This window comes from Caenorhabditis elegans, chromosome III, assembly GCF_000002985.6.
Source record: "Caenorhabditis elegans chromosome III".
NCBI classification, from domain to species: domain Eukaryota; kingdom Metazoa; phylum Nematoda; class Chromadorea; order Rhabditida; family Rhabditidae; genus Caenorhabditis; species Caenorhabditis elegans.
In genome coordinates, this window is record NC_003281.10 from 4,195,360 (window position 1) to 4,208,461 (window position 13,102).

Genomic DNA, 13,102 nt, shown 5'->3' on the forward strand with positions numbered 1-13,102 from the left:
GATTTGATCATTTTGTGCAGGAACTCCTTCGTTATTTGCCTGGACTACATTAAAAAGACTCGCAGCCTCTTCACATCAAGCAGTACATTTGTTTATATTATTCAAGGGAATATGGTGTGAAAATGTCTAAACAAACAATCCATCTTTCGTTCCCACCCGTACCGCCTTCTCTTCTTTTTCATAGCACAAATATACAGAGACATGCACTGATTCACACCACGTGGCCCCTACTTTCGTTTTTAGAAAATCGTATTTCTCGAAATTCAGACGATCTTTAAATTGTAGTTTTTTTTTTGTTGAATAATACTTTAGTACGATACAAAATATGTCTAAACACAAAATTCGATATAAAAGTTGTCAGATTGAAAAAGTGCTGAACTCATTGAGCTTAAGACGCTCAATCCTGGTTTAATAGCCTCTGCTCTCACTCACTTTTTCTACGACTAACCAATTAAAAAATCGATTGAATCGGTCATTCTCCGCCGCCACATGGTGCCCATCTGTCTTTTTATTTTCCATTTTTCCCCCTCACTTTCTCCTCGTTTATTTTCGCAACGCTCCAGCTCCCTATTCTCCTCCCGGTTTTTCATTTTCTCGTTTTCCATTTTTCAATTTTCTCACAATAAGGACTCACTATTTCCACTTTTTTGTTTCTCTTCAAGTGCGAGTACTAATCCCTTTCACAGGAAAAGTGGAGTTTTTGTGCTTCTTTTAAACAAAAAAGTAGATTCGAATCGATTCTTAGAGAGAAATCGGCATCGAAATGCTTCATTTTCGCAATATTTATTAAATTTATTGGATTACCTACCGCTGCGAGACCCACCTGGAAATTGTATGCATGCACCTTTGATCACTGTAATTATTTGTTTGTCTTTTCTGATTTTTCTTCCTTCTTCATCATTTTTAAGCGTGTTTTCTAGTTTTTCCTCGCTATTATGCCTAAAAAACATTGAAAAGAAATATTCGTAATTTGCACCTATTCATTCCTGATATGACAAAATATTTATCCGATCACTTCACATCAAAATTAGTTCCCGTGTCACAACAAAGAAAAGACCTTGAACACTGAGGAGAAAGAGAGAGGAAGTGAGGAAAATGAGGCAAGATGACACAAAAAAAAGACGGAAAACTATCGAAAAATAGGGTCGTTTTGAGACTGAACAACCAGTTTTGGCCCCGTTTCAAGTGTTGGTAGCTACCTCTGAAGGCAGAACTTTTTTGAAAGACTGTAGATACTGTAGATTGAAATTTGATTAAGTTTCCAATGTCTTTTACGTTATTTCAGTCCTTTCAAAATCTGTTTCTAGACTTTTTCTTCTCATAACTTCAAAAACCAATACAATTTCTTCAAAAAAATAAGTTTTTGCTCACAAAAATCTTTGCACAGGATCCAATGGCCTAGCTTTACCCAGGCCACCACATTCCTCTGTGTTACCCGCCTCCTCGTGAGCTGCTCGTTGCGCGTGTATCGCTCTTTTTCTCTAATTCTCTATCATCCTTCCTATCCATTTTTAGCGGGTTTTTTCCCGATGTTACTTCAGTTTTTCTTTACGAGTAGCTTTGGTTTGTACATTTTGTTTTAGGAATTCATTTCTAAATGTGCCCAACTGAGCGAATCTTATAATGAGACTTCCCAAAAAAATGTTCAAAATTTCGAAAAAATTGCAAAAATTCCAATTTTTACATGTCGCTGTATTTCAGCTGCTGTAAGGAAAAGTATGCTTCGAAATTTTTGAACAGTCATACAGTTTTTTTTTGAGAAACTGACTAAAAGTCTCAAATTTTCGTTCATTTGGGCACATATTTTTATTTTGAAAAATCCACATATTTTCTTGAAATCTCAATCGATTTTTTAAAGCTTTTTTCTTCCTTCAAAATCTATCTTTTCGAAAAAAAAAAGCTTTTCCAAATATTTGTTGTTCCAGATCTTCTCTACAAATGACAACGGCGGCTGAAATAATAACAGTGGTGAGTCAATATAATTTCAGGTATTTTCTTCTCCAACTAAAAAAAACAAAACATCGAGCGTTTTATTTTCTCTTCCAGCGCTCCCCTCATCTTTTCCATATTATGCACATAATTTTAACCAAAACATTGATTTTTGTGGTGTTTGCACCGGTATTATATATATTCTGAACAAGTATATATATATATTATAAGTATCTCTCATTTTTCTTCCGTGGCTAGCGGCGCATGCGGTTTTGTGGCCTTTCTTATAATTTCGATCTATATCTTTTCGCGAGTTGGGTCTCGAGTGGAAGTGCACTAGTTTTCCACTCGAGACCCAATTAGTGAATGAAATTTCAGTTTGAATAACCAATGTCTGCTCCTCTTCCAAACGCCCCTCTCTAGCTTATCATTGCCACGTGGCAAAAGACTGGAAAATATTGGAGAAATCTTTTTTTTTCGAAAAAAAAACCAATATCTGTTCCAAATAACAAATTCTCAATGGTTTTTTGTGCATGGATGATGATGATGAAATGATATACACCCACACGTACACCTACACACATACACTGGTTGAATGTATTTAGTGAAACACAGTTTTTTATTTTATTTTCTAGTTTTTAATTTCATTTTTATACTAATCAAATCACGCTAGGTGTCTAATTGTAATATGGTTAAATGGAACCTGGTATATATATATAAATATTTTGCATGTGGATTTTTAGTCAGGAAAATTGAATCTACGAAATTTGAATAAAAAGTCAATTGAACATCTGAGGCAGAATAAAATTACTTTCCCATGATAGTCTAATTTATGAAATTGCATGCAATGTTTCTCGCTTTTGTGTCCATTTAAATGGCTTTTTGGAATAAAAAACTGCTGGATTGTGAAAACCCCCTATTGAAATTTTAATATTATTGGGAGGCAGAAAAATATTCGCTTCGTTTTGGCGGCAAAATAGTTAATTCAAATGTTTGAATTAGTTTCGCCAATTTTCAAGTACTTTTTCTCTTTTTTCAATTATCGATTTAGAAAGTCTGAATTTATGGTTTTTCCGCCAAATTCCTAATAAGACCCATAGTTTGGGGGCGGAGCGTTTAAAATTGGCGTCAATTTCGAAATGGGCAATATTTGCGCCCCCATAATAAATAATTCATCTTTGAAAATTGCGAGAAATTACAGTACCCCAAATACCCTGCGTTCTTTTCGGTCGCGTCGAGACCTGGTTTTTCTCACAAGAATTTTTGAAACATATTTTTGGATGACAACTCCTATCTCTATATTTTTTTTTCTCCATAAAAAATCATAAATATTATCAGGTTCCATTTTTTAAATATACCCTAGGATTACTATATATTTCAACCAATTTTCTTTCAATCTTTCATTTCTAACCGATTTCATTTAATAATAATAATGTCTACATCTATCATCCATGTTCAACCAATCATTCAGATGACGTCATATTCCGCACGAAACAGGAGATCATTCTTCCTCATCCCCTCGTCGACAAAACCGCATGAGCTCCCTCCCCAGTGAATGACATTGCTTTTACCGTTTTCAGGAAAAATTAAACGATTTCGACTATAAAGTGGCTCTCCAGCAGCAAATGGTAGCTGCTCAAAATGGAGCTGCCGCCGCTGTGCTCCGACCACATCAAATCGGATCCTCTCCAGAGGCTCCACAATCTCAAACATCTGGAGGATCAACGGAACAGCTGCAGCAGCAACCACTACCACCACCAACTCAACAGAAGCAACAGCAGCCACTGACGATTGGACCAGTGGCTCCGAATGATCGCAGCACTAGCTGTAAGAGACTCCTAATGTTCTTCTCTATTCTTCCTACGTTTTTTAGCATTAAAAAGAGAGAGCTTATTTGATAATGCACGTCTTCGTGGAAGACTTGAGAGAGATTTGTGTTCTATTTTTTTATTAAACAAAACCAGAGAAATGCATGAAAAGTGCCCAATGATGTGTGTGCAATGAGCGAAAAAAATAAATAATTTACGGGAACTTTGAATTCGGAGAATGCGTACTGCACCACATATTTGACGAGCAAAATATCTCGTAGCGATAACTTCAGTAATTCTTTAATGACTACTGTAGCGCTGGTGTCGATTTACGGGCACGATTTCGAAATGAATTTCTGTTCAAACTGTGGGAGCGATATCAAATTATTCTATCATTTTTGTGTTCTTTTAATATTTTTTCGATTTAAAATGATTCTCGTAAATCGACACCAGCGCTACAGTATTAATTTAAAGGGTTACTGTAGTTTTCGCTACGAGATACTTTGCGCGTCAACTATCCTGCGAAATACGAATTCTCAGAATTTATTGTTCCAGGTAATAATAATTTAAAATAAATGCACACACATCATTGCGTGCTATTTTAATTGTGGATAATGTTCATATCGGTGGCAGTTATTTAATTTCAATAGTGGTTTTCTTTTTTTTCGTCTAGCCATACATATATTAACCTCTGGAATGCGTACAAGCACACTGCCCACACCCCAAGGTTGACTGCTTTTTTAGTTTTTTATTAATTTCTTCTGATTTCTCTTTTTTTTTTGAAATTTTTTTGAAAAAAAAAACAGAAGGAAATCATCAAAAAAATAATATTAAAAAAATTTTTTAGGCATTTAAATCCCAAGAACACTTTTGAAAAAATATTTTCAGCAAGTAGTACAGATGGACCACGCCGCCTACACGTCTCGAATATCCCGTTCAAATATCGTGAGCCAGATCTCACTGCGATGTTTGAAAAAGTTGGGCCCGTCGTAGATGTCGAGATTATCTTCAATGAACGGGGTTCTAAGGTTTGTTTTAAAACAACATTTTCAGAAAAAATTAATAAATAAATTCCAGGGATTTGGATTCGTGACAATGCAGAATCCAGATGATGCGGATCGTGCTCGAGCCGAGTTTAATGGAACGACGATTGAAGGGAGACGTGTTGAAGTGAATCTTGCTACTCAGAGAGTTCACAATAAAAAGGCCAAGCCTTTGATGTCAGGTAAGGAAAATAGTGTTTCGTGATTCTGGAAAAAATTGAAAATCGGAAAAAGGAGCCATCGAAATTTTTGTCCAAGTTTTCTGAACACATTAAAAAATCCAATTTTTTATGTTTACAATATTAATCGTATTTAATAAAACATACAATTTTAAAAAGAAAAAGGATCAAAATTTGGAGCTTATTTTCGAAAAATCGAAAAAATTTTGATTTTTCGATTTTTCACAAATCGAAAAATATACACCCTTGGTCCGAGATTTTCCATTTTCGAATATCAATCTCAAAATATTTCAGTTGGAGTGGACGCAATGAGTGCTCAAAATGCTCTGATATCCCAACAACAACAGATTCAACGTGCTGCTCTTCTGCAACAGCAACTTCTTGCTCAACAATTCCTTGTGCCACGTCATCAACAACTCATGATGCCACCAACTTCTGCAGCAGCCATCTCTCAACTGCAAGCTCTTCAATATCAACAGGCACTGCTCGCTGCTCAACAACAACAGCAACAAATGCAGAATCCTCAATTCCTTTTAAGTCTTCAACAACAGCAACAGGCACAAGCACAGGCTCCACCGACATCGATGGCTCAGCTTATTCAACATCAACAACAGTTTGCAATGGATCCGATGGCTCAGGCACAGGCACAAGCTGCTCAAGCACAAATGGTCACGTTGATTGCATTTGAGCAACAGAGAATGCAACTTCAAGCTGCTGCTGCCGCTGCTCAAGGTTATTTCTTCGAAAAATTGAGAAATGATTTTTTTTTGAAATAATAATTATTGAAAATTCTAATGTTTTCCAAAAATAATTGAACGTTAAAAAATCGAGAAAAAATTTGAAATAAATGAAAGGAGAAAACTATGGATTATTTATAGCTATTGATTTCGATGATAAAAATATTTACTTTTTTGTTTGAAAATTGATAAATTACAATTTTTATAATGTAAAAAACGAAAATTTTCGGTTTTTTTTTTTGAAAATCTAAAAATCTGCGAAGTTAACGTCGGGAAAAAATTAGAAAATTGTACGAAAAGGAGAAGAAAACTAGGTTTAACGAAAAAGTTGTGATTTTCGATGAGAGAACGTTTTTTTTTTAATTTTGGATTTTTCAGAGTAAACCGAAAAATCTTAAGAAATGACCCAAAGTTATTGAAAATTTGATTTTTTTTTCTAAAAATAAAAACTAAACTTTAGTTTATATTTTAATCTAACATGTTGAGAAATTACCTTAATTAACAAAAAAAAATCGGAAAACCAAAATTTTTCCAACGTTAAAAACTGAAATTTTCCAGGTCGAGGTGTTCCTCAGCCAGGGCGCATTCCAACATCAACAGCCACCACCGGATCATCACAAAATCAAGTCGCTGCAGGCTCAATTGGAGAGCAATACTTACAACAATCAATGCAAGGAGCAGTTCCAGCAAATTTCCATCATCACTCACAGGCTCTGCATCCAGCGGCTGCTGCTGCGGCTGCTCTTCAACGACGTTTTGCTCCATATTAATTTTATGTTTATATACTCACTGGATTTTCGAATAATGTAATTTTAATTCTACACAATTCTCGGAATAATCCATCACATTCCCCCATTGCCCCATCTGACGCATATTAATTCATGTGTAATTTTACATATTTTCCCAGAACATTTCCAGACAAAAAATACATTTTAATCTCTATTAAAAACTCTGATGACCCCCATCCCGTCCCCAATTTGGCTTTATTTGATATTCATAATATTCTCACGGAACTCTGTGTAATAAGTTGTTTTCTTACTAATTTTTCTAACCTTTTGAAATTGTATGCTACGGATTGTAATTCATCTTCCCTCCCTCTCTCACTCGATGCATCTCTTTTCTCAATTTTTGGTGTTGCTTTATCAATTTTTCTCTACTTTTTCTGTGCAATCTTCTTTTTTTTCTCGAACAAAAATTGTTTTAATAATTTTTATTTCAAAAAACAAAAAAAAATGTACAGAGCAATAGGGACAACGAAACAAATTCCCATTTTCAGAAAAAAAGAGAAAAAAAAACAACTAGAAATGTAGAAAAACAATCAATTTTCATCCATCGGCTCATCATCTAAATCAGGCATCGGAAATCTCAAAATAGCTGCACATCCAGTCAACTGAGCGAGTTGTTCTCCAGAAACGTGCATTGAAGAGAAAATGTGAACTTTTCCGTTCTGTTCTCGAACACTTTCCACAAGTCTTACGTATTTTCGTCGTGTCTCAATATCTTGGGCTCGGAATAGAGAATCAGCGACAAGGAGTGTTTCGATGGCGAGCTCTTGATTTGCACGATTCACATGGCTGAAAAATTGTGAAATTTTAGTAGTTTTTATCGAATTTAATAGCTCCAACACAACAATCTGTCGAGTTTACACCAGTTTACTAATTATTTTTGATATTAACACTCATACCGGCAAAAATTTGATTCACTTATAGCTTTTTCAGTGAAAAACGTTGTAATTACAGTTGAAAATCTTTAATGATCGTAATTAACAGAGAAAGAACTAGCGAAAATTGCCTCAAATCAATTTGCACAGTCTTCTCGGGGAGTACACTAGCTGAAATCGACATATGTTAGTTCCAACAAAAAGTTTAAACGTTTTCCGGCCAATTTACATATTTTCTTCGATTATTATTTTTCATAGGAAAGCTTTGCAAAAACCATACTTGAAGCCATAAAATGCACGATCAGGTTCTGTTGACATTAATTCCAAAAATTGATTCAACGCTTTGACTTCTCCTTGCGCCTGCAAATTTTTTATTTCAATAGATTTTGACATTTTCAAGTTAAATACTTACCTTTGTATCAGCTAACCTCAACGCAACTTGAGGAGTCTCTAAAACTTCTTTCAATGCATGTTTGAATCCACTACTAGAATGAGTTAACATGAATTTTGCCCTTTGTTCCGTTGTAAATTTCTTCCCATTTGCATCTGCATGTGCTATTAAATGCTGCATAAATGCGTCTTTCACAAATCCACGGCTAGCCACGATTACACATTTTACTACCTGAAATTATACAAATAAAAAAAATTCAATTTAGGTAAATTTCAAACCTGTAAATTAACATGACGCATGAAAGCCGTACTGACTGCTTCGTAAAACTTTTCTAGACCTTTTTCATGCTGACTTGTAAATCCTTTTCGTTTCCTAGGAATCTGCAAAAAAATAAAAATTGGAGTCCCCTAAAAACCCCTAAAAACGAACAGTCATGTCAATTTTCGCTCTGGTCAACGTCATGGCTGGAGTTATGAGACAAACATTGGCAAGTCCTTCGTGTAACACTACAGCTGCCACGTCTGCAGCTTGAGCGGGATCCAATGCAAGGTTTAGTCGTTCTGAAACATTATTATTGAAGACATTTACAATTTAATGACTCACCTAAATCAATAGAGTCCCATTCGGTTTTTTGCAGTGTAAATTTTCTGTTGGGCTCCAAATCGATTGTATGGTAAGCGCCAAGTTTCACTATGTCGTTTTCTTCAATGTTTCGCCCTTTTAAATGAAGTTCTTGTGCTCCTGGATCAAAATCAATTGATTCGACGGAAACTGTGAGCATTGTATGAACACGCTGAGAGGATGTAGTTCCTGTGGAAGTTTCTGAGACAACCTGAAAAGGAACAGTTTTTAAATTAAATTTCCGTTGTAGATAAATGTCTACCTTTCGAATTGTTGAAGCCTTTATGATATCACCAATTCGAATTAAATTGTAAATATGCCACATATCCTCTGCCTCTTCCGCCATTAAAACTACGAATCTGCAAAAGATGAAGTTTAATTAAACGTATTTTTAATTAATATATAAAGTTTTAGCTTACCCAGTGCCATCCCTCTCGATTCCTCGTTTAAATTGCTTCATTTTTTCACTTATTGGCAAACAATGTAACGATGATACTTTGAGAATTAATAGAAAATTGCGAAATTTCAGATAACTGGAAAACACTGGGCAAGATTTACGGTAAACAACATGCACCGGAGTGTCGTTGCGAAAAAAATCTTTTGCAAAAAATTAATTTTGTTTTTTATTTATTTTAGTTTATTATTATGTTTTTCAATTATAGAATATATTCTTTAAATGTATTTTACGAAACATTTTGCAGCTTTAAATAATGGGAAAAACATCTCGTGACAAAAGGGACATTTACTATCGTCTGGCAAAGGAGAACAAATGGCGAGCACGGAGTGCATTCAAATTGATGCAGATTGATGATGAATTTCAGATTCTGAAAGGTGATAAAATAAGCTGAATGGTTCTTAATAAATGTTAATAAATGCCAGGAGTCCGTCGAGCTGTAGATTTGTGTGCAGCACCTGGAAGTTGGTCACAAGTGCTATCGAAAAGGTTATACGAGGAAGATCAAGAGGCAAAAATTGTTGCGATTGATCTTCAGCCGATGGCACCGATTCCAGGAGTTATTCAACTTCAAGGAGATATTACTTCCGTTGATACAGCTAATCAGGTAAGTTATTTGCATAGAAAATTCTTCTCTGAAACCTGAAACAAGAACTTAAAAATACAAACTTTCCAGGTCATCAAACACTTTTCCGGAGAAAAATCAGATATTGTGATTTGCGACGGAGCCCCAGATGTAACCGGAATTCATTCTCTGGACGAATTCATGCAAGCCGAACTAATCCTCGCTGCCTTCAACATCACAAGTCACGTTCTCAAAGAAGGCGGCAACTTTCTCGCGAAAATTTTCCGATCCCGAAACTCCTCTCTTCTCTATGCACAAATGAAGAAGTATTTTAAAAAAGTATATCTAGCCAAACCACGAAGTTCCCGTCAATCCAGTTGTGAAGCTTTTGTCCTGTGTCTCGACTATTCACCGCCCGAGGGATTTGTTCCAACAATGGGAAAGACTTCATTAGACGCAACTGATGCTTCTGCTATTTCACCTGATATTATCGATGGATTCGTGACTTGTGGCGATCTAAGTGGATGGGACAGCGAGAAGTCTTATCCGTTGGATATTGATGCTTGTTTTCCCAAAGGAGAGATTGATGAAGAGCAGAAAAAGTAAATAAATTTATTTTATGGAGATTTTATTTTAAAAAAAACAAAAATTTCAGACGATACGAGTTCAAAGACGTCGTTCAGCCACCAACAGATCCTGCCTACAAAGCAGCTCTCGATAAGAAGAAAAGTGGAGTTTTTGCAAAAATGTCTGCAGATTTGAACAGACAGGTACTTCAAGCTTCAAGTAACAACAAAATATTTAGTTTTTGAAATTGATTTTTTAAGCTGAAAGCTGAACTTAGTCGTGGAAAGGATCAGAAGAAGACTCCAGCAGAGAATGTTCCAAGCGTAGAAGAATTGGAGAAAGCTGCTGAAAAATTTCAACTATAATTTGGTTATTTTTGTTCTCATTGTCAGTTAATTGATTTTTTTTCACTTTTTTCGAGTCTCATTATTAGTATTTGTTTTGCTTGTTTTTAAAGTTTTCAATTTCCATGATCCCTCAACAATGAATTATTCGATTTTTTATCATTTCATTTCTGTATGTTTGAAATTATATTTTGTAGAAGGTCAAAGATGAAAAATAATTTTATTTTGGAGCTTTGTTTGAAAGTTTGAAGCTACAGTACTCATCCCTAACCTGCACATCAAATTGATACAGTACCCCTAACCTGCACACCAAACTGTTGAATTTGAATTCAATTCCTAAAGTTGTTTTTTTTTTTTCACGAAACTGCCCGCGATTTTGAAAAATATTTTACCCTTAAAATATATTTATTTTGGAGAATAGATGTGGCATCATTTTCTCAGTTTGAGTTATGAATCAGCGTTACAACATGTGCGCAAATATTTCATGTTGCTTTCCTTTTCTCATTTTCAATGGAAAATGAATCGGACCCGTCACTCTCTTCTTTCCTCCTTCTGTCCCTCGCATTTTTCTCTAAACCTCTTCTGTTTTCTCTTCACAACTTCAAAAATATATTTTCAGCGCGTCTTCCATCGATATCGTCAGTAAAATGGAAGCCGGTAGGTCATTTCAGTCGCGTTAATCTCTGAATTTTCATTTTCCAGGGCTTGATCAATCGGAGATAGATGAACGATGTGAGTGCCTTAAGGAAGTGGCAACATCACCGGCGGGGAGAGTACTGGCAACGGATAAGCAGCTCGACAATCTGGAACAGTTTGTAAGGAAATCCGCTATGGAATCATTATTATTATTATTATTTATTTATTCAGATCAGTCTTGTTCCGGGCTACATCGAGAAGGTACGATCTCATCGGGTTGCTGTGAAAGCTGAAGAAAAGCGGAAGGCAGAAGAGAAGCGGAGACAAGAAGAAAAAGAAGAAGAAGCACGGAAAGCCAGAGAGAAGCAGATAGAGGAAGAAAGGAAAGCAAAGGAAGAGCAGAGAGCAAATGAGGAACGAGCAAAAGAAGAAAGAGATCGAAGGGCCTTAGAAGTGATCGTCCCGCCGCGGCAGAATTCTGCCAACAGCAATATTAATGTGAGCGGTTTTTAGTTATTCAGACTTTCCTTACTCTATTTATTTCCAGGCATCTGTTGCTTTCATCACTAATCGCCTCGAAATGGGAAGTTTTTCTGAAAATAACGAGACCGTGGACAGAACAATCGATACTACAGCCACTACGGTTCTGTCGGCTAGCTCGAACGCGGCACAGGTTGACTTCGTGTCCTTCATCAAGAATAGTGGTGAATGTATGTTGACGATTTCATGTATAAATTTCTGAGTTCTGTTTTCTTTCAGATTTGATGGTCCGGAAGAAGAAGTTTCCAGTTGACGAGCTTGTCAATAACGAAAAGTTGGGATATCCGCTTGGAGTTACGTATGATGAGAAGTCAAAATATTGGATTATATGCGATCGGAATTTGAATAAGGTGCTGTTGATGAATGTAGCTGAGAGTGATGTTCGAGTTTTTGAAGGACCACATTTGAGAAACCCAACCGCGGTGGCGGTGTTCGAGAAAGGAAAAAGCGTTGTTATCTTATGCGCCCCCGGTAACAATCAACATGTGATATACATTTACGATTTCGTTGATGAAATCATGCACCAGTTTGCATCGCACAGCGATCCTCTGTACAATATGAAAAGTCAGCTGAGAGGATTGGCCATTTCACTTGGAGGAAATGTTTTATCTTTGGAATGCTCGCATGCTGCCGCCCCAAAACGGTTGCGTATCTTCAAAAGAGACGTTGGAGGAAAAGGATTCGATATTATGGGAGCAAAAACACCTAGTTTCATAGCTTCCCATAATTCGAAAGTTGCGATTTCGGACCTTGGAAACAACACGGTTCTCATCGGCAATCTCATCGATACCGATTGGAACAAGATGTCGTTCTCTGTTCTTCGAATCATCGAGACGGTTAGTTACTAACTTTCAAAAACTATTAATTTTCTTGTTTTTTTTTTGGACGCAAGATCTGACACTGGACCAGCTCGCAAATAACAATGGATTCAAATTTGTGTCAGGAATGCAATTCGATACTTATGGTCACCTTCTCATCGGTGACGCGAAGGGGCACACCATAAAGGTTCGCAATTTGAATGAAGTGAGCTAAAGTATTTTAAATATTCTATTTCCAGCTCTACGACACCGACTATAAATTCCTCCATCGGATTTCGAGTGACTTCCCACTCCCATATATGTCATCATTCCATATTTCCAGTTCCGGTGAGGGAATAATTCTCGACGTGCACGCGCAGCAGAAGCTCCATTGGGTCAAGATGGAGTCGATCGAGAACATCACACCGTGGAAGGCTCCTCCATATCAGCCGAAGCAGAGCCGAGAGAACTACCAAAATCGCCGATTTTAAATCATGTGCAATACAGAAAATGTCATTAATTTTTACTTCCAAGAGTTGTATTTTTATATATTCTACTGTTCCCCCCTCTCACCCAGTTACGTGTTCCATTCCTTTTTTCGCATTTTCTCTTTTAAAATATGAAGTATCGTGGAGAAAACGAACCGCTTTCCGTTACAACAGCAAAAGCCATCAATCCCTCCTCTTTTCGATCCGCTCTTTGAACTCTTTTCTGTACAAATTGAATGACCTCGTCTATCGTCACGCAAGCCTCTCCCTACTCCTATTCTACCATTATTATTATCCAGAAGTGTACACACACACAGAGGGACGGTAGGCCAATTAACTGCAT

The 13,102-nt window shown here is 36.4% G+C and overlaps 4 protein-coding genes and 1 non-coding gene across 8 annotated transcripts; 3 read left to right on the top strand and 2 right to left on the bottom strand.

Moving 5' to 3' along the window:
* Positions 1-1,925: 1,925 nt before the first annotated feature.
* asd-1 (RRM domain-containing protein) lies at positions 1,926-6,903 on the top strand (the record flags this gene model as incomplete). Of its 3 annotated transcripts, NM_065440.6 has the most annotated exons (6): positions 1,926-1,968; positions 3,510-3,756; positions 4,626-4,765; positions 4,815-4,962; positions 5,254-5,691; positions 6,255-6,901. In NM_065440.6, 6 exons carry the CDS (start codon positions 1,939-1,941, stop codon positions 6,464-6,466), a joined length of 1,215 nt encoding a protein of 404 aa, NP_497841.1. The 3 variants fall into 3 exon arrangements, with proteins under 3 accessions (NP_497841.1, NP_001379389.1, NP_001293646.1); NM_001393315.2 differs by lacking the exon at positions 3,510-3,756 and having other exon boundaries at positions 6,255-6,903; NM_001306717.3 differs by lacking the exon at positions 1,926-1,968 and having other exon boundaries at positions 3,555-3,756; positions 6,255-6,466.
* On the bottom strand, positions 5,143-5,188 carry R74.9. The gene has a single exon (NR_052230.1). It is a non-coding gene; the product is annotated as an Unclassified non-coding RNA R74.9 (non-coding RNA).
* On the bottom strand, positions 6,894-8,863 carry pelo-1 (Protein pelota homolog). The gene is made up of 8 exons (NM_065441.6): positions 8,788-8,863; positions 8,631-8,727; positions 8,351-8,579; positions 8,177-8,307; positions 8,026-8,127; positions 7,769-7,978; positions 7,637-7,716; positions 6,894-7,270 (listed from the first exon to the last, which is right to left on the bottom strand). Exons 1-8 carry the CDS (start codon positions 8,826-8,828, stop codon positions 7,015-7,017), a joined length of 1,146 nt encoding a protein of 381 aa, NP_497842.1. The 5' UTR covers positions 8,829-8,863; the 3' UTR covers positions 6,894-7,014.
* A 206-nt stretch (positions 8,864-9,069) lies between these two features.
* Positions 9,070-10,454, top strand: R74.7 (Putative tRNA (cytidine(32)/guanosine(34)-2'-O)-methyltransferase). The gene is made up of 5 exons (NM_065442.7): positions 9,070-9,199; positions 9,248-9,429; positions 9,499-9,989; positions 10,043-10,157; positions 10,215-10,454. The coding sequence occupies exons 1-5, from the start codon at positions 9,079-9,081 to the stop codon at positions 10,317-10,319; spliced, it is 1,014 nt and encodes a 337-aa protein (NP_497843.1). The 5' UTR covers positions 9,070-9,078; the 3' UTR covers positions 10,320-10,454.
* A 463-nt stretch (positions 10,455-10,917) lies between these two features.
* Positions 10,918-12,854, top strand: R74.8 (RING-type domain-containing protein; the record flags this gene model as incomplete). Of its 2 annotated transcripts, NM_001027568.7 has the most annotated exons (8): positions 10,946-10,955; positions 11,001-11,113; positions 11,166-11,432; positions 11,482-11,644; positions 11,694-12,310; positions 12,360-12,479; positions 12,532-12,571; positions 12,615-12,631. In NM_001027568.7, the coding sequence occupies 8 exons, from the start codon at positions 10,946-10,948 to the stop codon at positions 12,629-12,631; spliced, it is 1,347 nt and encodes a 448-aa protein (NP_001022739.1). The 2 variants fall into 2 exon arrangements, with proteins under 2 accessions (NP_001022738.1, NP_001022739.1); NM_001027567.8 differs by having other exon boundaries at positions 10,918-10,955; positions 12,532-12,854.
* Positions 12,855-13,102: the final 248 nt, after the last annotated feature.

Coding starts and splice junctions, on each gene's coding strand:
- R74.7 (NM_065442.7), top strand. CDS start 9,079: ATGGGAAAAACATCTCGTGACAAAAGGGACATTTACTATCGTCTGGCA. Junction 9,430..9,498: donor CCGTTGATACAGCTAATCAG/GTAAGTTATTTG, acceptor CAAACTTTCCAG/GTCATCAAACACTTTTCCGG. Junction 10,158..10,214: donor CTGCAGATTTGAACAGACAG/GTACTTCAAGCT, acceptor TGATTTTTTAAG/CTGAAAGCTGAACTTAGTCG.
- pelo-1 (NM_065441.6), bottom strand. CDS start 8,828: ATGAAGCAATTTAAACGAGGAATCGAGAGGGATGGCACTGG. Junction 7,717..7,768: donor TGAGGTTAGCTGATACAAAG/GTAAGTATTTAA, acceptor AAAAATTTGCAG/GCGCAAGGAGAAGTCAAAGC. Junction 7,271..7,636: donor CGTGCATTTTATGGCTTCAA/GTATGGTTTTTG, acceptor ACAATTTTTCAG/CCATGTGAATCGTGCAAATC.